This window comes from Ranitomeya imitator, chromosome 1, assembly GCF_032444005.1.
Source record: "Ranitomeya imitator isolate aRanImi1 chromosome 1, aRanImi1.pri, whole genome shotgun sequence".
Classification (NCBI taxonomy): domain Eukaryota; kingdom Metazoa; phylum Chordata; class Amphibia; order Anura; family Dendrobatidae; genus Ranitomeya; species Ranitomeya imitator.
In genome coordinates this window covers 1,045,068,456-1,045,095,250 of record NC_091282.1, presented here as the reverse complement: position 1 = coordinate 1,045,095,250, position 26,795 = coordinate 1,045,068,456, and the positions used below count along the sequence as shown (strand labels likewise).

Sequence of the window (26,795 nt, the reverse complement as noted above, 5' to 3'; positions counted from 1 at the left end):
CCTGCAGCACAGGCCTTCCGCACCCACAGCCGCACCGCAGAGGAAAACGTCCAGCATTTAAAAACCAAGTAGGGAAACATGTACTGTATTGGGTATGGGGCTGTGTGCAGTGGGATACGGCACTGTTATGGGGTATGGGGCTGTGTGCAGTGGGATACGGCACTGTTATGGTATGCAGGCAGAGGGTATACGGCAATTACCGTACAGTACCGTACCATAGTGTGTTACTGTTACCGTACTTTGATTTGTTGTCTGCTTTCCAGTTGAACGGTGTAACGTTAAGTACTGTACTGAATTTGAAAATTGTCTTTTTTTTCCGGCTAATGTAAGACCTCCCCCGAAAGTAAGACAGGGTGGGACTTTTTGGGGTAAAATTAATGTAAGACAGGGTCTTACTTTCGGGGAAACACGGTACATATTCTAGAATACCCAATGCGTTAGAATCGGGCCACCATCTAGTAATAAATAAAAGGAAAAATCAGCCACAACTTGCTGGGCAATTACATAGAAACAATCTAAAAAAATTGGATGACAAGTACAAAGCTACATCATGTTGTGTGAGTAATATGTGATAGGATGAAGATTATTTTGGGCTGTGTGCACAATTTCTCAGCAGGCTTTTTTTTCCATTGTAACAGCCATTCGACTACAAAAACATTTGGAAATCACAACTTCCATAGATCTTGTGACATATTTTTTTCAATGCAATTTTCAGTTCCAACACTTTTTTTTTATCTAAGTTTTTTTTAGGTCAATATCACATTGGTTGTTGAATCCGCGTCAAAGAAGTGGCAAATAACTGTTTTTTTGTTTTTTTTTTAGAGTGCATGTTCGTTTATTTTAAAGCCTAGTCATAAAAGAAAATGAATGAGCAGCATCGTGGTTTCCCATTGAAATAAAAAAAGGAGTATTTGAAGTGGTTTTTTATCTGGATTTTGGAGCAGAAACAGCTTTACAATCTATAAAAAGTATGTCAACATTTGTTGAGATGAGATATGACATTATTTCATGCAATGACAAAAGACTCTGTGAGAAACGCATTAGCTTGCCATTTTTTGGTGATGCAAGCTGCAACCTTTTTCACTTTCTAATATATAATTGCCTAGAATACTACTTCCTGCAATTTGTGCCAACTTCCGTGGCTTTGTCCGGAGCTAATGTCCGGAGCTAATGTCCGGAGCTAATGTCCGGAGATAAGTGACGTCAACAGTGTCCAGTGTCTGATTGGTTGCCGCCTGCTGCGAGCGACCAATCAGAAACGTGCCGTACTGTGAAACACTCCGCCCGCCATTTTGGTGTGATTTTTGAATTTTTACCTCACAGCAAGTTTCTACTGCGTGGAGGCGGGGCCAGTGACGTTGCTCTTCAAGCTCCTGCCGAATTTCGTCAAAAAAATGATAATACCATTTACCAAAACTATATATATTTAGTTGTGAAGTGGTTCAGTGACATTTTCACACCAATTTTGAACTTTTGTTTGGTGTTTTCTCCATATACTGCATATTATTTTTGTTCTTTCTTACTATTATTTATTAATTGTATTATTCTTACATTTGAATAAATAAAGTATATATGGATTCTAGACTCCCGATTCTTTAGAATCGGGCTGCCATCTAGTATATAATAAAGAAGTGCTTTTATTAGAAGATCTTTATGATGGATTTCCTTCTTAGTGTTAATGTTCTACTATTACAAGTAAGAGGAAACAGTTCACAGTACAACTGGTACAGCAACTGAAAGAGTTCATTATACCCAAATTGCCAACCTGACCTGTCCCTTATCATTTCTTTGTATGTGATCTACAGTATTCATGTGAACATCTCACCTACTCATTGTGAAGCACTTTGCTGTGGAGTTATAGAAACCCTTGCGTGTGTGACAAATCACAAAGCTCATTATGCATTAGCCTTAAAGGAGGGTTGTAGTTTTTCAATAGCTTTCAATGCTCTTATATTATAAAAAGTACCGTATTTCAAAATCCATCCTCAAATGAAATTTCCATAAGTATTATACCACATCAGAGTCCTCCATATGGGCCCTGTTCTTTTCAAACCACTAATATATTCTGCTTCAAACCTAATTAAATCCTCCGCACATATTTACATGAATTACCATGTTTATGTATAAAGGTGTACAGGCGACCGAGAAATAATGTCAATCCAACCAGAAGATCTATGTATGACACACTCATGAAGGACCATAGCTAACCCTACAAAATGTACAATGAGAAGTGGTATAGAAATTGACAAACCCATATTCTGCGAAACAAATGAAAATGTTCTGGTGCCTCAGGTATTAGGCTAGATTTTAGATATACTCAGTCATCTGAATCAGAATACGCCTTTATAGCAGCTCTACTTTGAGATTATTGTACAGTTGCTCATACATAAATTTGGTATTTTTTCCCCGACAGGGGTATTAACTCCTTTAAGACTTGATATACAGATCACCTCCCCTGTTTTATGCGGGCTCTGGCACTGAGCCTGTATCTTTTCTGGCACATGACAGCTGATTCCATCTGTCTAGCACTTTTTTGCAATTGCACAGCACTTGGAATTTTTTTTCCTGTTTTCCAGTACACTATATGGTAAAATCAATCAATGGTGCCTGTCCCAGGTCTGAAGCCGGCGAATCCCTGCAGAGCACAGTGCATGCACCGGGGGATTCATAAATCTGCAGTCACACTGAGTGACTTTACACTTATTGGTTTTGACCGGACAACCCCTTTCCGACATCGGGTGTAATAGTATGCCGATGTCGGACTCCCCCGTTTGGTGCGGGCTCTGGGGCTGAACTCGCACCTTTCCAGAAACATGTCAGCTTATATATACAGCTGACATATGCCCGCAACAGCCGCAGGTTGAATCGTGATCCACCTACGGCTGTTAACTAGTTTAATGCCAGAAGCGTATCACTAATCCCGCCCATTGGTGACCCCGTCACATCATCGTGGGTCACCGATGGGTTGGCATATTGGCATAACAACCAGAGATCTCCAGCAAACCTCTATGGTTGTCATAGCCGGATTGCTATGAGCGCCGGGTGGTCGGCGCTCATATCAAGTGAGCATTTCTGCTACACACAGGCAATCTGATCATCGCCTGTGTGTAGGAGAGGCAACTGAATTAGTGCTGCTTCTAGTCTCCCATGGACACTACTGAAACATGTAAAGAAAATTTTTTTAAAAAGTATTAAAAAAAATTAAAAAATCTAAACGTTCAAATCACCCTCCTTTCGCCCCATTCAAAATAAAAAAATTATAAAAAAACAAATATACACATATTTGGTATTGCCAAGTTCAGAATTGCCCGATCTACCAAAATAAAAAAAGATTTAACATGATCACTAAACGGCGTAACGAGAAAAAAATTCAAAAACGTCAGATTTAGGTTGTTTTGTTCACTGCTACATTGCAATAAAAGGCGAACAAAAGATCATATCAACAACAAAATGGTATCAATAAAAAAAATCAGCTCGGCGCACAAAAAATAAGCTCTCACTCAGCTCCAGATCACGAAAAATGGAGAAGCTACAGGTCTCGGAAAATGGCATTTTTTTATTTTTTACCAAACTTTAGGTTTTTTTTTGTTTAAGTGGTGAAAAAAAATCCAGATGGGTGTCTATAAACTTGTAATGACCTGGGGAATCAGAATGGCAGGTCAGTTTTAGCATTTAGTGAACATGGTAAAAAACAAAAACAAAAAAACAACTGTAGAATTGCACTTTTTTCTTGCAATTTCACCGCACTTGGTTTTTTCCCGTTTTCCAGTGCATGATATGTTAAAACTAATGGTGTAGTTCAAAATTACAACTTGTCCCTAAAAAAACAAGCCCTGACATGGCCATATTGACCAAAAAAATGTAAAAGTTATGGTTCTTGGTAGAATGGGAGCAAAAAATTAAAACGTAAAAAAGAAAATACCTCTGGTCGTGAAGGAGTTAAGGTCTTAGTCAAATACGTAATTGACCACTGGTCATTCTATACAGACCCTGTCGGTGGCGTGTTCCACAGGAAAAAGTGTGGCAATATAGTAGACCATTTGGCAACCTTGGTGACATCTTTTCACTTCAAGTCGAGTCATTGTGCTTCAGCAGAAGACCATTCTTAAAATTTATTTTTGACTTTGTCTAATCTATATATTTTTAAACTTGTAGGTGATAACTTGGAAAATCCATTTCTGATTTTGTGAAAAGGGCATACCTAAGCTATTTCAAAATAAAACTAGGGGACCAAGATAAGACGTAGGCTCCACAAACTGTCTGTAAAAATTGCATTAAGCGTCTTTGGCAGTGGACAAATAGCCCAAGGAAATGACTGAAATGTGGTATAACTATGGTGTGGAGAAACCAGAGGAATCACAGTGATGATTGTTACGTCTGTGTGGCTAACATAAAGGGCATTACTGGATGTAATCGGAGTACATGGATGTATCCTGACCTAGACTCTGCAAAACAACCTGTTTTACACTCATATGAAATACCAGTCCCACCATTCAATAAGCTATAAAAGCTCCCTGAAGATGAATCCTGTTCTTTACCTATAAACAGTTGACATGATGACCGTGATTTTGAAGGAACCTCATCAGTGTCACAAGTTTTTAATCAGCGGGAGCTCAATGACCTCGTTAGAGAGCTAAATCTCCCAAAGAAAAATCAACAGAATTATTGGCGTCTAGACTAAAAGAGGAATTCATTTCATCTGGAAGAAAATCACATAGCATCGCAACAAAGAAGAGGATTTACTGCCATTTTTCTCGGAGGGAAGTGATTACCGTATGTTTATTGCAATAATATTCAATGCTTCCTGATGAAAATAAGAATATCATAATATCGACTAAGTGAATGGCAGCTGTTCATAGACAGTTCTAAACAGAGCCTAAAATGTGTGTTTTTACACAATGAAAACAAGTATGGATCAATTCTGATAGGTCACTCAAATAAGATGACTGAAGAGAAAAAACACAATTGCTCTGGTCCTATAGAAAATATGATACCACGACCACCAGTGGCCAATCTGTGTAGATCTAAAACATTCGGTTTCCAGGAGTCCATCCTGACAGCACCCTGGAGGACGTCGTCCTCCTCCTCCTCCTTGCAGGGACAGGAAAAGCACACGAGGTTAAAAGGTCCCACTCCGCCCCCTTTCCCTCAGTGTTTTGACAAGTACCACACCATGGATAGATGCAATTGACAATCTTTATTAACCAAATCATATTACATCATAAGAAATAGCATACATAGGGGGGAACTTACAGTGCTGTCAGGATGGACTCCTGGAAACCGAATTACCAGTAGGTCTAATATCCATTTTCCAGGACGTCCGCCTGACAGCACCCTGGAGAATACCAAAGAAAACTCCTCTAGGGTGGGATTACTGCCTGGAGAACTTTTCTCCCAAATGTCGTCTGCTGAGAGTGTAAAGCCTGCTCCCTTGCGTTTGAGGGGTTCTAGCAAAAGGAGGGTAAAATTATTTCTTGATTCCGATTCTGGCCAGATGCTACTTTGGGTATGAAAGCTGGGTCCAGCTTTAAAACGATGTGGTCCTCCCGAATCTGTAGATATGGGTCTCTAGTAGTGATGAGCGAGTGTACTCGTTGCTCGGGTTTTCCAGAGCACGCTCGGGTGACCTCCGAGTATTTGTTATTGCTCGGAGATATAGTTTTAAACGCCTCAGTTGCATGATTTACAGCTTCCAGATGCGCTGAATACATGTGAGGAATGCCTGTTTGTTAGGGAATTCCAACATGTATTCAGCTTATCTGGAAACCGTAAATCATGCAACTGAGGAGATGAAAACTATATCTCCGAGTAATAATAAATACTCGGAGGTCACCAGAGCAACGAGTATACTTGCTCATCACTAGTCTCTAGTGGACAGGGCCTGAATATTCATCACTCTCTTAGCTGTAGTAATGGCCACCAGGAAAGCTATCTTCCAGGTGTGAGCTGAAATAGGCATATTTCCATTCAGGGTATAAGGTTCTTTACAAAGAGCCCCGAGGTTTGGTCCCGGGGGGGTTAACTGCCTGATAGTGGGGCACAGCCTCTGGGTAGCTCTTACAAATCTAACTACCCATGAATGAGAAGCCAGAGGGTAGTCCATGTAAGTAGTGAGTGCCGAAATCTGGACCTTAAGGGTGCTAGGTCTAAGGCCCATGTTAAACCCTGCCTGGAGAAAATCCAGGACCCGAGGGACATCGGGGATCCCTGCTATGACGACGGACCTGCCACCTTCCAGACAATCTTCTCCAGATCTTGTAGTAGATAGCCGAGGTTATATAGTGGATATGACTTGATCCGATAAGCCCCGGGCTTTCAGAATGTCCCAATCAGGATCCATGCTGAAAGGTGTAGTCTTCCTGGGTTCTGGTGTAAGACTGGACCCTGATGGATGATGTCTCTCCACAGAGGAAGCTTGATTGGGTTCTCTATAGCTATGGACCCCAGCAGCAGGAACCAACTCCTCTTCAGCCAGAACGGGACGATCAGAAGAAGCCTTGCCTGATCTTCCTGAGCATCATAGGAATGAGTGCATTTGGTGGGAAGGTGTAGAATGGTTTGTCCTAGGTCTTACTAGATTATAGGATGTTTCGCCCCCAGCACATCCTGTTCATGACGCCAAGTTGAATCGCCCGCCAGGGCAGTTGGGTACTCGGTATCGGGTCCGGTACTTGAAGGGGATGTCACGGTGGCTGCGACCCAGTCCATGGCCCTGGGCACTCAAATAAAAGGGAAAAGTCTTAAGAGCTTGGTAAATAAAGTTTTTGTTCGTGATGCCACCTGTGGTATTCGGTCAGTAGGGACCGACGCTTCTTAAAGGGGTCCTCTGGGGTGATGGTATGGCAGCTAGATGGTACAACTTCCCACAGGTGAAGTAAATGTACCCGGGGGTGAAACATCCAAATCCCGTCTTCCTAAGGGCGTCGACCGCTTCCGGCACATCTGAAGCGTTCAGGGAATAGAATTTGGGCACCTTTGAATTTTTTCTTTTGGCAAACAAATCTATTCTGGGAGTCCCCCAGCAGTGGCACAGCATCTGAAATGCCTCCTGGCTCAGTTTCCATTCTGTTGGACAGATTCTTTGCCTGCTCAGGTAGTCTGCAACAACATTTTGTGACCCTTCCAGGTGTACCGTGGTTATTGAAAGGACCGTGTTTTCTGCTCAGGAGAATATTTTCCGCCCTAGATCCTGTAGCGCTCTGTGTCTGTGACCTCCCTGGTGCCTCAGGAATGACATTGCTGTCACGTTGTCTAAAGATTTTCACGTGCTGGTTCCTTAATTGTGAACGGTTACTTCTTAGGGCCTCCCATACTGCATAGAACTCTCTGACGTTCGATGACTTGCAGCTGATGTCTTCGGGCCATCTGCAATGAAGGAATCTTCCTTCTAGGTGAGCTCCCCATCCCCACTGGCTGGCGTCCGTGGTGATTACCACGCAAGGAGAGGGGATCCACGAAACACCTGTCTTAGGTTTCTGTGTTGAGACCGTAATGATCTTCTCACTCCTGCTGACAGGGGTATCGTCTTGTCCAGAGATGCCTGGCGGCGATCCCATGCTGAGAGTACTTGTCTCTGCAATGGTCTTAAGTGGGCCTGAGCCCACCTGATGCAAGGGATGCACGCTGTCATTACCCCTAGGATCTTCATGGCTGACCTTATGGTAACTCGATGATTTAGAAACTCTGTGGCCTTGCGTCTTATCGACTCCTACTTCTCCCTTGGCAGTAAGGATGCCCTGCGAGTAGAATCCAGAAGCACTCCTAGAAATACTTTCCGGGACTCGGGTGTTGGATGTGATTTCTTTCGGTTTACCACCCAGCCGAGGTACTCCATCACCGAAATGGTCCGATCTCTGCGTAGGGCTAAGACCTCTGCAGACTGTGCCACCAGGAGAAAGTCGTCCACGTAAGGTACAATTATAATTCCCTGGCTTCTTAAGTAGGCAACTACCTCCGAGACCAACTTTGTAAATATTCTGGGAGCCGAGGCCAAGCCGAACGGGAGGCACTGAAACTGGAGGTGGCAGGTACGGTCTGGTAGACTTACAGCGAATCTCAGAAGTTCCTGTACGGCCGGATGGATCGGGACCTGGTAATAAGCACTCTTCAGGTTGAGAGTGCACAACACCGAGTCCTTGTCTATGAGACGGACGTCGACCTTATCGACTCCATCCTAAACCTCTTGTATCTGACCCATACATTTAACGGTTTCAGGTTTATGATTGTACATGCTTCTCCTGAAGGCTTCAAGATTGAAAATAGGGAGGAGTAGTGGCCTCTGCCTATTTCTGATGGGGGGACCGGAGCTATGACCTTTGAACTGAGTAACTCATGAAGGTCCACAAGCATTGCGGAGTCTGCTGCTAAGGTAGTAGGTATAATATATCTCTGAGGCGGGGAAGAGGAAAGTTCTATTCTGTAGCCTTCTGTTATGGCTCTTAGTACCCAATTTGCTTTTGGTGATCTGACTCCATTTTTCCGCAAAGAGACTGAGCCTGCCCCCTGATACAGATGACGTCATTGCCTTCTAAATCTAGAGCTAGATCCAAAAAGAGAATTCTTGCCCCTTCTGCTCTTGTTATAGGAACTTCTATAGGTTCCTCTGTTGGATCTCCCCTGATCTCTATAATCGGGTTGTTTGCGAAGGGCCAGCCTTTTTCGAAAGGGCTGAAATTTTTGGGGTTTGTCCTCGGGGAACCCTTTTGCTATCAGACGCAAACTCCAAGATGTAGTCTACAGCCTGCCCAAATACTCTAGACCCTGAGAAGGGGATGGCACATAACTTATGTTTGAAAGCATTATCCCCGGACCAGGACTTTAGCCAGAAGACTCTACGAGTCGCATTGGACAAAGAGCCGTTTCTGGCAGCAAACCTTACTGATTCAGCTGAAGTATCAGCCAGGAAGGCAGTGGCGGATTTTATAATGGATAAATACATCCGAAAAGAGAGCAAAGAGAAAGCTATAGCCTTAAAATAGTAAACATCCTTTATTACAATCAATAATTACATAAGAAAAGAACAATATGGCAAAATTAGAGTTTAAAAAGATATATATGTGGATCCAAAGTGCAACAGATATAATCGATCCAGACTCAAAAATCAGGCAATATCAGGGGTCATAGCATATATGATGTGCAAAATGCAGCCTAAGGTATAGAAATATTTCTAATGATGCAGGATAAAGTGCTAGTGTGCCTTGTGCAATGAAATCTAGGCAGCAAATGCAAGCTAGGAAAATAGGAACTGAAAAAATACACCTATACAAAAGTGCTGTTAGTATACTATGCGGCCTAAGGCTCTTAGAAAGGTGCACAGGTCCTATTTAAGCAACCATCAAGAGTGACCCTGGAAAATAAATAAGGCACAGTGGCAGGAAAGAATTACCTGTGAGCCGTGGAGCGATTCCCCAAATCGAGAATCGCTCCACGGCTCACAGGTAATTCTTTCCTGCCACTGTGCCTTATTTATTTTCCAGGGTCACTCTTGATGGTTGCTTAAATAGGACCTGTGCACCTTTCTAAGAGCCTTAGGCCGCATAGTATACTAACAGCACTTTTGTATAGGTGTATTTTTTCAGTTCCTATTTTCCTAGCTTGCATTTGCTGCCTAGATTTCATTGCACAAGGCACACTAGCACTTTATCCTGCATCATTAGAAATATTTCTATACCTTAGGCTGCATTTTGCACATCATATATGCTATGACCCCTGATATTGCCTGATTTTTGAGTCTGGATCGATTATATCTGTTGCACTTTGGATCCACATATATATCTTTTTAAACTCTAATTTTGCCATATTGTTCTTTTCTTATGTAATTATTGATTGTAATAAAGGATGTTTACTATTTTAAGGCTATAGCTTTCTCTTTGCTCTCTTTTCGGATGTATTTATCTATTGCAAAAGCTGCCTCCCCTAGGCATATATTTTTTCTGAGGATTTTATAATGGGTAGAGAGGCTATTATTTCAGCCCAAGGGGTCTTGTTAGCTAAATCTTCCTCCAATTGTCCCATCCACAGGAACATGGAGCTAGCCACAGAGGTGGCCGCTATATTGGTCCGTATCAGGGCTGCTGATGCTTCCCAAGCACGTCGCAGGAGAATGTCTGCCTTCCGGTTAATAGGATCTCTCAGGCTTGACGAGTCCTCAAAAGGAATGGAAGTCTTCTTTGTGACTTTAGCCACTGGTACGGCGACCTTAGGAATTTCTTCCCATGTACTGATGTCATCTGGTTCAAATGGTAGGTGACCTTTAAAGTCTCGGGACATCACTAGTCTACGTTTTGCCTCCTTCCATTCCTGTAATATCATGACTCGAATATGTTCGCTTACTGGGAACACCGTCTGCCTCTGGGATGTGAGACCTCCAAACATTAGGTCCTGCCTGGATATCGGCCGAGGGACATCTTTCATTTGCATGGTATTTCTCTCCGCCTGTACCAGGTCCTCGGTATCCTCAACTGGGAAAAGGTACTTTCTGTCCTGTTCCTGATCTTCTAGCGGAAGCTCACCCTCCTCCTGGTCTGAGCCCTGTATGTCTGATTGCTCATCCGAGAATAGTCCAAATTCTCTATGCTCCGGTTCCCTTATAGGCCTCTTAGGACTCGGGCCTGGACTGGAGGGCCGCTGCTGTGCGATGGTAGACAGGGAAGCCTGCACCTCTTCGCGGATCAAGCTTCTCATTTCAGACAGGAGGGATGGATGTTCCTCCCTTACAACTCTGGAAGTGCAAGAACCACAGAGGGCTTTCTTGTAGGTATTCGGAAGTTTTACATTGCATATGGGGCAGCAATTCCACTTTGTCGAGGCCTTGCCTGACTTTTTAGCCGTGGGCAGGGGTGCCTGTGGTGTATCCTTATCCTAGATGATACAAGCATGGGGATAGTCAGGACTAGGGGCTGAGCGCCTAAGTGTGTGCCCGGGTTCGGGTTCTGCGTATTTACCCCCGCGTCCTCGCTCCTATCGTTCAGGTCACCGCACTCCTTTTCTTTGGGCATCAGGGAGCCTGCAAGCTGCTTGTTTCTACGCAGTGTCTGCGCTCCCTGAACTGGGACGCATACTGCCTTTTATCCCCTGCGTGAGGCGTTGTTTCCGCATTCCACACCGGCTCTGACCTCACCGTTAGTGACGCTCGCCCCTTGTGTCACCGCAGCCATTTCTGCGTTCCACGATGTGGAACGCACGCTGGTTCAGGGCGCTGACGTCACCGGAAGTGACGCTTGTCCTGCACTGCGCTTTGGCCGCTTCCGCGTTCCACAATATGGAACGCACGCTGGTTCAGGGTGCTGACGTCACCGGAAGGGACGCTGGCCCTGCTCTGCAGTCTGCCGGCCTTCCGCGTTTCAACCTGTGGAACGCACGCTCCTGGGGACCTCTTCCGATCCTAGGACATGGCGCCTGAGCCGAGAGCCTCCCACCGGGAGGAGCGGCTCTACCCAGGGGTCCGTCCGCTCACTGGTCTCTGGGGCAGAGGGACTCCCCACCAGGGAGTTTCAGCCCTGGGCCATTTGACAGGAGGAAGGATACTGGACCAGCCGCACGTTCCCCGAGCCTTCCGGTAAGTTGCGCAGTGCTTCTCTCGTGTGTCCCTCCATGCAAGGACAGGAAAAACACTGAGGGGAAAGGGGGCAGAGTGAGACCTTTTAACCTCTTGTGTGCTTTTCCTGTCCCTGCAAGGAGGAGGACGTCCTCCGGGGTGCTGTCAGGGGGACGTCCTGGAAAATAGTGACTATTCTTCTGGGACAGCACAGTGGATATCACCAAGTATCCATGGTATCTATTCCTGGGATAGTAGATCAAAAAATGAGCACTGGGTGAGAAAACAGTGGCCTCTGAGACAACAGACGATAGTAGGAGAAAAGAATATAATTGCAGAACCATTGATTGACAGGAATAAGATCATTGTACCACCACTGTACATCAAATTAGGTTTAATGAATCAGTTTGTAAAGGTTCCAAACAAAGAGGGAAAATGTTTCGACTACATCTGCAGAAAATTTCCTGCGCTGACCATGGAGAAGCTAAACTCATGTATTATTGACGGTCTTCAAATCAGAGGACTAGTGAAAGATCCACACTTCAAATATTCATTGAACGATGCTGAGGCAGATGCATGGTCTTCTTTTACTATGGTTAAACCGAATTTTCTTGGAAACTGTAAGGCTGTGTGCACACATTGCGTTTTTTTCGCTATAAAATCGCTTAAAAAACGCATACAAATGCATCTATGGTTATACAGAATTTTCTTGGGAACTGTAAGGCTGTGTGCACATGATGCTTTTTTCCGCAAAAAAAACGCATCGTGGTAAAAAAAACGCAGCATATTCATTAATTTTGCGTTTTTTTTGCGTTTTTCCCGCTATATAATGCATTGGGAAAGCTCCGGAAAAAAAACGCGAAAAAAAGCATGCGGATTTGTTGCAGAAAATGTCCTGTTTTCTTCAGGAATTTTCGGCAAGAAATTCTTACGTGTGCACATACCCTAAATCAGATAATTACACTGAACTTGTAGAAAGAATGATTTCTTCTTTTGTCACCTTGGCTGTACAATGACAAGGTGCATTATCTCCACAGCCACTTGGATCGTTTCCCAGAAAACCTTGGTGACATAAAGGTACCTTCACACTAAACGATATCGCTAGCAATCAGTGACCTTGCAGCGTCCTCGCTAGCGATATCGTTTAGTTTGACACGCAGCAGCGATCAGAATCCTGCTGTGATGTCGTTGGTCGGGGCTAGAGGGCCAGACCTTTCTTTGGTCGCTGGCTCTTCCGCTGACATCGCTGAATCGGCGTGTGTGACACCGATTCAGCGATGTCTTCGCTGGTAACCAGGGTAAACATCGGGTTACTAAGCGCAGGGCCGCGCTTAGTAACCCGATGTTTACCCTGGTTACCATCCTAAAAGTAAAAAAAACAAACACTACATACTTACCTACTGCTGTCTGTCCCCGGCGCTTTGCTTCTCTGCTCTGGCTGTGAGCACAGCGGCCGGAAAGCAGAGCAGTGACGTCACCGCTCTGCTTCCCGGCCGCTGTGCTCACAGCCAGTACAGAAAAGCACAGCGCCGGGGACAGACAGCGGTAGGTAAGTATGTAGCGTTTGTTTTTTTTACTTTTAGGATGGTAACCAGGGTAAACATCGGTTACTAAGAACGGCCCTGCGCTTAGTAACCTGATGTTTACCCTGGTTACCGGCATCGTTGGTCGCTGGAGAGCGGTCTGTGTGACAGCTCTCCAGCGACCAAACAGCGACGCTGCAGCGATCCGGATCGTTGTCTGGATCGCTGCAGAGTCGTTTAGTGTGAAGGTACCTTAAGTGAAGAGCAGGGTGTAAAGATTCCAACAAGATTTAAGAACTATACAATAAAGATATCGAGGACACTGGGATACCACATGATGGCGGATTACTGCTGGTCTATTCAAAGTGATTGCCGTGGCGCAACTCACTGCAAGAAATCTTTTGCCAAGTGTATGGTAAAGTAACTAACTTCTTTCATACGAAAAAGATGAAGACTTTTTCAGGCAGAATAAAAGCAGCATTTTATGGTAACCGCAAAATGTATGAGATTTCTATAAAATCTCATTCACACAATGCTTTTTTTCCAGTATTTTCTGTTTGTTTTCGTTTTTTAAAACATAGCATGTCAATTTCGTCAGCTGCTTTACAGCAGGTTTCCCCCAATGAGATTGGTTTTAACATATCCTGGACCACGGTGTGAATTACTGGTACGATGGACTCCTCGCCAGAGACGGACTACACCTCAACAAACCTGGGAAACACACATTCGCCAGAAGACTCGCTACACTCATCAGGAGGGCGTTAAACTAGAAGAAGAGGGGACGGGAAGAAAAACATTAGACTTGAACAAAGAAGACCCAGGAAAACATACTCAGATGGGAGGTAAGAACATTTCTAAAACAATCCACAGCGAGGAGATTGGAACAAAACAAAATCCTCTAAACTGCATGCTCGCAAACGCCAGAAGCCTGACAAACAAGATGGAAGAACTAGAAGCAGAAATATCTACAGGTAACTTTGACATAGTGGGAATAACCGAGACATGGTTAGATGAAAGCTATGACTGGGCAGTTAACTTACAGGGTTACAGTCTGTTTAGAAAGGATCGTAAAAATCGGAGAGGAGGAGGGGTTTGTCTCTATGTAAAGTCTTGTCTAAAGTCCACTTTAAAGGAGGATATTAGCGAAGGAAATGAGGATGTCGAGTCCATATGGGTCGAAATTCATGGAGGGAAAAATGGTAACAAAATTCTCATTGGGGTCTGTTACAAACCCCCAAATATAACAGAAACCATGGAAAGTCTACTTCTAAAGCAGATAGATGAAGCTGCAACCCATAATGAGGTCCTGGTTATGGGGGACTTTAACTACCCGGATATTAACTGGGAAACAGAAACCTGTGAAACCCATAAAGGCAACAGGTTTCTGCTAATAACCAAGAAAAATTATCTTTCACAATTGGTGCAGAATCCAACCAGAGGAGCAGCACTTTTAGACTTATTACTATCTAATAGACCTGACAGAATAACAAATCTGCAGGTGGTCGGGCATCTAGGAAATAGCGACCACAATATTGTGCAGTTTCACCTGTCTTTCACTAGGGGGACTTGTCAGGGAGTCACAAAAACACTGAACTTTAGGAAGGCAAAGTTTGACCAGCTTAGAGATGCCCTTAATCTGGTAGACTGGGACAATATCCTCAGAAATAAGAATACAGATAATAAATGGGAAATGTTTAAGAACATCCTAAATAGGCAGTGTAAGCGGTTTATACCTTGTGGGAATAAAAGGACTAGAAATAGGAAAAACCCAATGTGGCTAAACAAAGAAGTAAGACAGGCAATTAACAGTAAAAAGAAAGCATTTGCACTACTAAAGCAGGATGGCACCATTGAAGCTCTAAAAAACTATAGGGAGAAAAATACTTTATCTAAAAAACTAATTAAAGCTGCCAAAAAGGAAACAGAGAAGCACATTGCTAAGGAGAGTAAAACTAATCCCAAACTGTTCTTCAACTATATCAATAGTAAAAGAATAAAAACTGAAAATGTAGGCCCCTTAAAAAATAGTGAAGAAAGAATGGTTGTAGATGACGAGGAAAAAGCTAACATATTAAACACCTTCTTCTCCACGGTATTCACGGTGGAAAATGAAATGCTAGGTGAAATCCCAAGAAACAATGAAAACCCTATATTAAGGGTCACCAATCTAACCCAAGAAGAGGTGCGAAACCGGCTAAAGAAGATTAAAATAGATAAATCTCCAGGTCCGGATGGCATACACCCACGAGTACTAAGAGAACTAAGTAATGTAATAGATAAACCATTATTTCTTATTTTTAGGGACTCTATTGCGACAGGGTCTGTTCCGCAGGACTGACGCATAGCAAATGTGGTGCCAATATTCAAAAAGGGCTCTAAAAGTGAACCTGGAAATTATAGGCCAGTAAGTCTAACCTCTATTGTTGGTAAAATATTTGAAGGGTTTCTGAGGGATGTTATTCTTGATTATCTCAATGAGAATAATTGTTTAACTCCATATCAGCATGGGTTTATGAGAAATCGCTCCTGTCAAACCAATCTAATCAGTTTTTATGAAGAGGTAAGCTATAGGCTGGACCACGGTGAGTCATTGGACGTGGTATATCTCGATTTTTCCAAAGCGTTTGATACCGTGCCGCACAAGAGGTTGGTACACAAAATGAGAATGCTTGGTCTGGGGGAAAATGTGTGTAAATGGGTTAGTAACTGGCTTAGTGATAGAAAGCAGAGGGTGGTTATAAATGGTATAGTCTCTAACTGGGTCGCTGTGACCAGTGGGGTACCGCAGGGGTCAGTATTGGGACCTGTTCTCTTCAACATATTCATTAATGATCTGGTAGAAGGTTTACACAGTAAAATATCGATATTTGCAGATGATACAAAACTATGTAAAGCAGTTAATACAAGAGAAGATAGTATTCTGCTACAGATAGATCTGGATAAGTTGGAAACTTGGGCTGAAAGGTGGCAGATGAGGTTTAACAATGATAAATGTAAGGTTATACACATGGGAAGAAGGAATCAATATCACCATTACACACTGAACGGGAAACCACTGGGTAAATCTGACAGGGAGAAGGACTTGGGGATCCTAGTTAATGATAAACTTACCTGGAGCAGCCAGTGCCAGGCAGCAGCTGCCAAGGCAAACAGGATCATGGGGTGCATTAAAAGAGGTCTGGATACACATGATGAGAGCATTATACTGCCTCTGTACAAATCCCTAGTTAGACCGCACATGGAGTACTGTGTCCAGTTTTGGGCACCGGTGCTCAGGAAGGATATAATGGAACTAGAGAGAGTACAAAGGAGGGCAACAAAATTAATAAAGGGGATGGGAGAACTACAATACCCAGATAGATTAGCGAAATTAGGATTATTTAGTCTAGAAAAAAGACGACTGAGGGGCGATCTAATAACCATGTATAAGTATATAAGGGGACAATACAAATATCTCGCTGAGGATCTGTTTATACCAAGGAAGGTGACGGGCACAAGGGGGCATTCTTTGCGTCTGGAGGAGAGAAGGTTTTTCCACCAACATAGAAGAGGATTCTTTACTGTTAGGGCAGTGAGAATCTGGAATTGCTTGCCTGAGGAGGTGGTGATGGCGAACTCAGTCGAGGGGTTCAAGAGAGGCCTGGATGTCTTCCTGGAGCAGAACAATATTGTATCATACAATTATTAGGTTCTGTAGAAGGACGTAGATCTGGGGATTTATTATGATGGAATATAGGCTGAACTGGATGGACAAATGTCTTTTTTCGGCCTTACTAACTATGTTACTATGTTACTATGTATTGGAAAATGAGGAAAAAAATTTCAAGTGCGGTGAAATTGCAAAAAAAAGTGCAAAGTGCAATCCCACATTTTATTTTTACCATGTTCACTAAATGCTAAAACTGACCTGCCATTATGATTTTCCAGGTCATTATGAGTTCATAGACACCAAACATGTCTAGGTTCTTTTTTTATCTAAGTGGTGTAAAATAAATTCGGACTTTGTAAAAAAAAAAAAAAAAGTGCCATTTTCCGATACCCGTAGCGTCTCCATTTTTCATGATCTCGGGTGGGTGAGGGCTTGTAATACAAATATGGTGCAGATAATATTTTTTGATCGCCCGTTATTGCATTTTAATGCAATGTCGCAACGACAAAAAAACGTAATTCTGGCGTTTTGACTTTTTTAGCGATCAGGTTAATCCTTTTTTTTACTGATAGATTGGTATCTTCGCATTGTGAATCGCCAAAATATGTCTATGTTTGAATTTTTTTTTTATTACTTTATTTTGAATTGGGCGAAAGGGCGATTTGAACTTTTATAATTTTTTTATATTTTTAAAAAACATTTATTTTTTACTCTTGACATCCTTTAATAGTCTCTATGGGAGACTAGATGCTGCAATAACCCGATCGGCTCTGCTCCATACAGGCGATGATCAGATCGCCTGTATGTAGCAGAATTACTCACTTGCTACGAGCGCCGACCACCGGGTGGCGCTCATAGCAATCCGGCAGTGAAAACACCATAGAGGTCTACAGGAGACATCTGGTTGTCAAACCAACCCATCAGAGACCCGAGATCATGTGACGGGGGTCACCGATGGGTGGATGTCCGGCGCGATTGCCAGAAGCGCATGTTACATGCCGCTGTCAGCGTTTGACAGCGGCATTTAATGGGTTAGCACCACGGCTGTTCTGGGCACGTCAGCTGTTCAAAACAGGGAAAGATGTGGGTTCACCGCCGAAGCCTCCATCAAAGGGAGGGTGTCCGACATCGGCGTACTATTTCGGCCAATGTCAGAAAGGGGTTAGTAACCAGGAAAGGCTAAGTATACAGCTGTGAGCTGATATTAATAGACTGGGAAACACCATGGGTATTACCCACTTCCCAGGCTATAAACATCTGCCTCCAGCTGCCTGCTTTCCCTTTGCTGGCTAAAAAAAAAATGTCTGAAGACTCTACATCATTTTTTTCAGAAAATAATTTAGTAAGTAAAAAAAATACATGTACAGTAAGCTACACAAGCACTGTACTAATTATATATGTCACTGACATCTTTATATCTATTTTATGTGTACATATCCATTTTATCTAATACTAGATGGTGGCCCGTTTCTAACGCATCGGGTATTCTAGAATATGCATGTCCACGTAGCATATTGCACAGCCCACGTAGTATATTGCCCAGCAACGTAGTATATTGCCCAGCCACGTAGTATATTGCCCAGCCACGTAGTATATTGCCCAGCCACGTAGTATATTGCCCAGCCACGTAGTATATTGCACAGCGACGTAGTATACAGCACAGAGCCACGTAGTATACAGCACACACGTAGTATACTGCCCAGTCACGTAGTATATTGCCCAGTCACGTAGTATATTGCCCAGCCACGTAGTATATTGCCCAGCCACGTATGTAACTTTAAATAAAAAATAAACATATACTCACCTTCCGAGGGCCCCTTGTAGTCCTGGCGCCTGTGTGGTTGGTATGAGCGCAGGACCTGTGATGACGTCGCGGTCACATAACCGTGACGTCATGGCAGGTCCTTCTCGCATAGCATCATTGGCACCGGAACCTACCGCTTGCACTGCCGAGGACAGCGCGCCATGTCGGAGGGTGAGAATAACCTTTTTTTTTTTTTTTTTTTTTTTAATTATTATTTTTAACATTAGATATTTTTACTATTGACGCTGCATACGCATCATCAATAGTAAAAAGTTGGTCACACAGGGTTAATAGCTGGGTTAATGGAGTGCGTTACACCGCGGTCCATTAACGCTGGCAGGGCTGACTGGAGGGGAGTATGGAGCGGGCACTGACTGCGGGGAGGAAGGAGCGGCCATTGTGCTGGCGGACTGTGCCCGTCGCTGCATCGGGTATTCTAGAATATGTATGTAGTTTATTTATGAAGATTTTAGAATAATACATTGAATACACAGGATTTGGCCGGACTGCTCCTGTTGCTGATTGTTCGCGGCCGGCCACGTAGTAAATAGCACAGCCCACAGAGTGTAGCACAGCCCACATAGCGTATAACACAGCCCGCGCGGTACATTGCACAGCCCGCGCGGTACATTGCACAGCCCGCGTAGTATATAGCAATGTGGGCATCATATCCCTGTTAAAAAAAAGAATTAAAATAAAAATAGTTATATACTCCCCTTCCGTTGGCCCCTGGATCCAGGAAGCATTTACCGACGCTCCTCGCGCGCTCCGGTCTCAAGAGTGCATTGCGGTATCACGAGATGATGACTTAGCGGTCTTGCAAGACCGCTACATCATCATCTTGCGAGATCGCAATGCATGGACCGGTCACCGGAGCGTCGAGAGGAGCGCGAAAGGCGCCGGAAGGGGAGTATATGATGTTTTTTTAAATTATTTTTAACATTAGATCTTTTTACTATTGATGCTGCATTTTTTTCTCATCCCGATCTGAGCCAAGAAAAAAAAAAAACGCAGATGAGCTGTTACTCAGATCAATATTGGTCCCAGTGCAGTCAGATTTTTTTTTTTTTAATCAGATTGCACTGGTCCGTTTTACTAGCATATGAGTATGAGCCATAATACTGAGAACTGCGTCAGAAAACGCTCCTTCCATGTGAAGTTTTTCAAGGAGTTTTGCACTCCACTGTTTTCTGAAAGTGTATTTTTTTGCAGCCTTTCAATTGGAGAGTGAATAGGTTGGAGGGTTTTTATAGCAGGAAACATTCCAAAGAAGGGACACGCACTTTTTCTACCACCAGGCATTTTTTCAGAACATGAAGCAGAGGAAAAAAACTGACTGAACATATGGACATTTGTTTTACAATAAAAAATGAATAGGAAAAATCTTTCAAGAGTTTTTGAGCAATCTGCGATGCATTTTTCAGAGTGGACCTACACAAAAATACTCCTTGAAAAAAAAAAAAAAAAAAAAATACTGTATTCACATACCCTAAAGTCCAGAAATTCTGATTTTGCACTTGTCGTTAGCAAAAAACAAAGAAACAAACAAGGAAATCTGAAAGCAAAGAAAACCTGAAGGGTGATCACCAATTATGAGAAAGTAATATTTAAACTGAAGTGACAGGTTTTGTTTGCATTTCACACTTCACTGTGTTTATGACGGATTTTTACACTATTAAGTGCCAAACTTTTTTATAACCATCATACAATCAAAAATGTTTAATGATCCGACATCTGTCTAGTCAATAATGCTGGAATAAAGGAGACCTACTGGATTAGAGGACTGTAATTAAGTTACAAAATATGAAAAGAAATCAGTACCGTATCCTGACGTCCAACTTTAGCTTTTTGAACACTTTGCTCTAGCTGCTTTTTCTTCTGACTTGCTTCAGATGTCTTAAGAAAAAAAAAAGATACATGATATTACACTGAAATGCATACAAATCCCCTACATGTAGTGAGGCTGCAAAACTTTTAAATATAATGAATGTAACCTAGATTTTTGTTACTAATTTGAATCTGATTCTGATGCACACATTATCTTCTAATCTATGGTGTCTATGGACTTTAATGCTCTTTTTTCACATGATTATGTATAAACCATTTACTGATATATTTTTAAATAAAAACAAGAAATCTTTTTTTTTTTTTTTTTTTTTAAAAACAAGATTGTTGTGTGTGGGGGGAAAAATTACCTATAATCACATGCTTTTTCAGAATATTCTTATGTATTTCTAGGACAGTCTATGAAACTGTAAACTTTATGGGTTCTGTTAGGCCGGGTTCACATTAGCGTTTCTGTGCGCAGCGTATGATCCGCATATATCTGCATGCCTCATGTGTACATATCTTTAACATGGTGTATGCAGAGACAAGCTTTTGCATGCGTTCGCATGCGGATGCGTCATTTCGCGGTGTGCGGCAGTGTCCGGCGAACGCAACAGGTTGCATTTTTTGAGGCTTCAAAAATTGCACAATCGTCCGCATGCAGACGATGGCATCAAAAAAACACATTACTGTCTATGGGAACGCATGGGTACGCAAGGACATGCGTACGCATGTGTTCGATACGCATGCGCACTTTAGACTGCACATGTCCAGAAAATGATGTCACTGCCTCCACCATGCACTTAAAAAACACAAACGCATGTCAAAACGCATTTAACCGCCTGCACATGCAGCGTTTTTGTTTGCGCCATGTGCAAGATGATGCGCAGGCATAAGCCTGCGTTTGCGCATGCTGATGATACGCTGCGCACAGAAACGCTAATGTGAACCTAGCCTTAGCTCTATTAAAGCAGCGGCGTGCAGGATATAGTCTTTTTACCCCTTTGGACAACATAATATTTCTAAGCCTTAATAACCAATGGCTTTACAATACACAATCAGGAAACTGCATTTTGTAGCGAAATTATACTTATGTCCCAACAAAAGTTGATGAAACCCTGTAGAATGTAAAAACAAAAATGTTGTTTGTTTGGTATCTGGTGACAAGACATTGGCTACAGATCCAAGTCCGGGGAGCTGTGAGGCAGGACTACGATGGATCATACTTCTTTATTCAGCACATCCCACAGATGCTTGATTGGACTGCGTTCTGGGGATTTTGGAGGCCAAATCGTCATGATAAGGTGATCGTCATGTTTCTCAACCATTCCTAAACAAGTCTAGAAGGGCATCCACATGACTGATAGTTCCAAGGTATCCCAGCAAAACATTGCCGAGGCCTCCACTAACTTTCTTCCCATAGTGCATCGTTACACCTGGTAAGTAAAGCACAAACTCCCAATCATCCACATAATGTAAACCAACCTTCTTCAGACCACACAACCTTCTTTCATTGCTACATGGTCCAGTTGTTATCCTCATGTCCCCATTGTAGATGCTTTCAGCTAGGACAGGGGTCTGCAACTACGTATCATACCAGCTAGCTTCAATGCACTGTTTTCCGACACCCTTCTCTCATAGCTAGTTTCTGCGGCAGCACTGGACCGGGTGGGCTAGCCTTCATTCCTCATGCTCATCAATGAAACTTTGTAACCCAGGACCAAACAAACCTCTGTCCTTCTTTGGACCACTTTTTGATACATACAAAACACTGTATACGAAAACAACCCAAAAGACCAACAGTTTTGCAGTTGCTCTAATCTGCTGCACAGTAATAATTACAATTTAACCCCTTCCCTGTTTCTAATACATCAATTTCAAGAAATAAATGTTCATATGCTACTGATATATCCTAACTTGACGTGCGCTATTGTAATCAGGGTTGTGGAGTCAGAGTCGGTATAAAATGGTCCAACTCCGACAATATTTAATAAATTGGGTTCAGTGCAGGATGTGCTGTTAATGTTTTCATAAGAATTTGTATTAATGAATTCCTAGATACAGATAAAAAATTGTTACGCTCAAAAAAAACAAAACAAAAAAAGTTTAATAATACAAATACGTGCCACAGTCATACCATAAAGGTATGTTAACAAGCAGCATTTTTTTCAGTTGCTAAAAACATTCTCTCATGGCGTTTAAAATCAGTTTCGATTTTCCCACACAAGAGTTCATCTGAGTTCAGGCTGTGAGGGAGTGCAGCTTCTGTGACATCACCGCTAGTCACTGAAGCTTCGCTCCCAGCATTTTATTCATTACCCAGTAGTTTACAGATGGGCCGGTAGCATTAGCACCACTCCCGGATGTAAACTATATACCCCCAGATACGGATTACGCCATGGGACTGACTGTATGCCGGAGAGGTATGGGTATATTGCTGTTTTTTTATTTTTTTTCAGGAAATTGAGGGCATCGTTTGGATTGGCAGAAGAATAAAGATGGCAAAACTGTGTTCTTTTATTTCATTAAAATACTTTATTCTGCATGTGTGTGTTTATTTATTTAACCCTTTAAAAACTTTAGGATTAATAATGGATAGGTGTCTTTTTGACACCTCACTATTACTAAACCAGCTTAAAGTCACCTTACAATTCAAAGGTGACATTAACCCCTTATTACCCAATATGCCACCACTACAGGGCAGTGGGAAGTAAAAAACGCTAAGTGCCTTTTCTGGGGTGGGGGCAAATGTTTTTAACCGGAGCTTCCAACAACCATGGTCCCTCTCTAGGCTATTAATATCTGTCCTCAGTCATTGGCTTTCCCTCTCTGGTGCAGAAAATTGTGCGGGAGCCCACGCCAGTTTTTTCAGTGAAAACATTCTTTTATTAAATACATACAGGTCCCAAATTTTACACACACATACTACTAACAGTATTAGTCACTGACATCTATAAATCTAACTGCTCTGCAATGGTTTACTGTTTGTAAACCATGTCTCCTATCCTGTCGGCTTCTGCAATGATTGTACAGAAGCCGACAAATTAACTACCGGCTATTCTGCTATCGGTCTATCTAATATATAAAGCTGAATGTGTGTATGTGTGTGTGTATGTATGTCCGGGATTTGCATCTGCACCGTCGTAGTTACAGCCACAAAATTTTGCACAGTCACACGTCTGGAACCCGAGAGCGTCGTAGGCTATGTTGTGAGGCAAAATTTTAACCCCACGCTTTCCAATTCACCAAACAATTTTGCCCCTATCTACATAATGGGGAAAAAAGTGAAAGGAAAAGTGTTGGAGGCGTCGCAGCTACAGCAACAAAATTTTGCACAGTCACACGTCTGGACCCTGAGAGCGTCATAGGCTATGTTGTGAGGTGAAATTTTAACCCTGCCCGTTCCAATTCACCAAACAATTTTGCCGCTATCTACATAATGGGGAAAAAGTGAAAGGAAAAGTGTTGGAGGCGTCGCAGCTACAGCAACAAAATTTTGCACAGTCACACGTCTGGACCCCGAGAGCGTCATAGGCTATGTTGTGAGGTGAAATTTTAACCCCGCGCTTTCCAATTCACCAAACAATTTTGCCCCTATCTACATAATGGGGAAAAGTGAAAGGAAAAGTGTTGGAGGCAAATTGACAGCTGCCAGATGTGAACAAGGGGGACTTAAAGAGTGAGGCGAGGTGGGGCCCCGACATGGGATACTCACCACACACGGGGATATGAACACACACACAAAATGCGCCACACACTACCACGTGCTTGAACACATATTACCCTCAGCACACATTTCACCACACATACACCAACCTCGCCACATAAAAGTCGAAACACAAAAGTCGCTGCTGAGAACTCGCCACCCGCAAAACTCGCCACATGCAAAAACTAGGCTCACGCAAAACTCGCCACAAGTGCAAAACTCACCTCATGGAAAACTCACCACACGCAAAACTTGCACACGCGGAAAAATTGCCACATGCACAAAAGTTGCAACACATGCAAAAGTTGCCTCACACAAAACTTGCACATACTCAAAAGGCACCACACATAAAACTCGCCATGCACAAAACTCGCCATGCGCAAAACTTGCTGCACACAACTTGCTACACTAACCTGTCACATGCAACTCGACACACAAAAAGTTGCTACACGCATGTTGCCACACAAAACTCATCTCACAAAAGTCGCTACATGCATGTCGCCACACGCAACTCAACACACAACTTGACATATGAAACTCGCCCTAAAACACACAAGAGTCTGGTATTATCCTTCAAAAATAAAAATCTGATTAATAAGCAGACAAACTACAAGAGCAACAAATGTACCATATAGGAAATACGGCAGCTGTCAGTCACATGACCTGTCTATTATGTGTATGTGTGAGCTAATATATACTGCCAGGGGGGAGGGCTTCCTGTTGGCTGGGGATTTATCAGGCTGCCAATTTAGCTTACAAATACTGAGGTAAAAATACTGAGCAAATAACGTGTGAACAAGGTCTAATACAGGAGGAGATGACACACAGGTATATACTATATACAGGAGAGATGACACAGGTATATACTATATAGAGGAGATGACATACAGGTACATATATATACAGGAGGAGATGACATACAGGTATATACTATATACAGGAGGAGATGACACACAGGTATATACTATATACAGGAGAGATGACACAGGTATATACTATATAGAGGAGATGACATACAGGTACATATATATACAGGAGGAGATGACACACAGGTATATACTATATACAGGAGCAGATGACCTACAGGTATATACTATATACAGGAGGAGATGACATACAGGTACATATATATACAGGAGGAGATGACACACAGGTATATACTATATACAGGAGCAGATGACCTACAGGTATATACTATATACAGGAGGAGATGACATACAGGTATATGCTATATATAGAAGATGACATGCAGGTATATACTATATACAGGAGGAGATGACACACAGGTATATACTATATACAGGAGCAGATGACCTACAGGTATATACTATATACAGGAGGAGATGACATAAAGGTATGTGCTATATATAGAAGATGACATGCAGGTATATACTATATACAGGAGGAGATGACACACAGATATATACTATATACAGGGAAGATGACACACAGGTATATACTATATACAGGAGGAGATGACATTCAGGTATATACTATATATAGGGGAGATGACACAGCAGGTATATACTATATACAGGGGAGATGACATACAGGTATATACTATATACAGGAGATGACATACAGAGGTATACTATATATAAGGGAGATGACAAACATGTATATACTGAGGTGATGAGGTGAAAATGAGAGGTGTGAGGTGAAAATGAAAAGGTGTGAGTGCAAAATGAGAGGCGTGAGGAAAAATAGTGGAGTGATCAGAAAATGACAGATGTGATGTTGAAATGACAGATGTGATGTTGAAATGACAAGTGTTAGGGGGGAATGAGAGGAGTGAGGGAGAAAATGAGAGGTGTGAGGGAGAAAATGAGAGATGTGAGGGGGAAAATGAAAGATGTGATTGGGAAAATGAGAGGCGTAATGGGAAAATAAGAGACGTGAGGTGCTATAACTAACCACAGATATTTACTATGCCCAGGCAACGCCGGGCTCTTCAGCTAGTGAAATATAAAGATATACAGTACAGACCAAAAGTTTGGACACACCTTCTCATTTAAAGATTTTTCAATATTTTCATGACTATGAAAATTGTATATTCACATTGAAGGCATCAAAACTATGAATTAACACATGTGGAATTATATACTTAACAAAAAAGTGTGAAACAACTGAAAATATGTCTTATATTCTAGGTTCTTCAAAGTAGCCACCTTTTGCATTGATGACTGCTTTGCACACTCTTGGCATTCTCTTGATGAGCTTCAAGAAGTAGTCACCGTGAATGGTTTTCACTTCACAGATGTGCCCTGTCAGGTTTAATAAGTGGTATTTCTTGCCTTAGAAATGGGTTGGGACCATCAGTTGTGCAGAAGTCTGGTGGATACACAGCTGATAGTCCTACTGAATAGACTGTTAGAATTTGTATTATGGCAAGAAAAAAGCAGCTAAGTAAAGAAAAACAAGTGGCCATCATTACTTTAAGAAATGAAGGTCAGTCAGTCAGAAAAATTGGGCAAACTTTGAAAGAGTCCCCAAATGCAGTGGCAAAAACCATCAAGCGCTACAAAGAAACTGGCTCACATGAGGACCGCCCCAGGAAAGGAAGACCAAGAGTTGCCTCTACTTCTGAGGATGTTTATCCAAGTCACCAGCCTCAGAAATCGCAGGTTAACAGCAGCTCAGATTAGAGACCAGGTCAATGCCACACAGAGTTCTAGCAGCAGACACATCACTACAACAACTGTTAAGAGGAGACTTTGTGCAGCAGGCCTTCATGGTAAAATAGCTGCTAG

At 42.5% G+C, this 26,795-nt stretch overlaps 1 protein-coding gene across 1 annotated transcript in view; it reads right to left on the bottom strand.

The window, feature by feature from the left end:
• The window catches only part of MND1 (meiotic nuclear divisions 1), a 209,212-nt gene that overhangs the window by 60,778 nt on the left and 121,639 nt on the right, over nt 1-26,795 (bottom strand). The window contains exon 5 of the mRNA XM_069744092.1: nt 20,334-20,408. Coding sequence (XP_069600193.1) covers nt 20,334-20,408 — 75 coding nt within the window. The remainder of the gene's footprint in view (nt 1-20,333; nt 20,409-26,795) is intronic.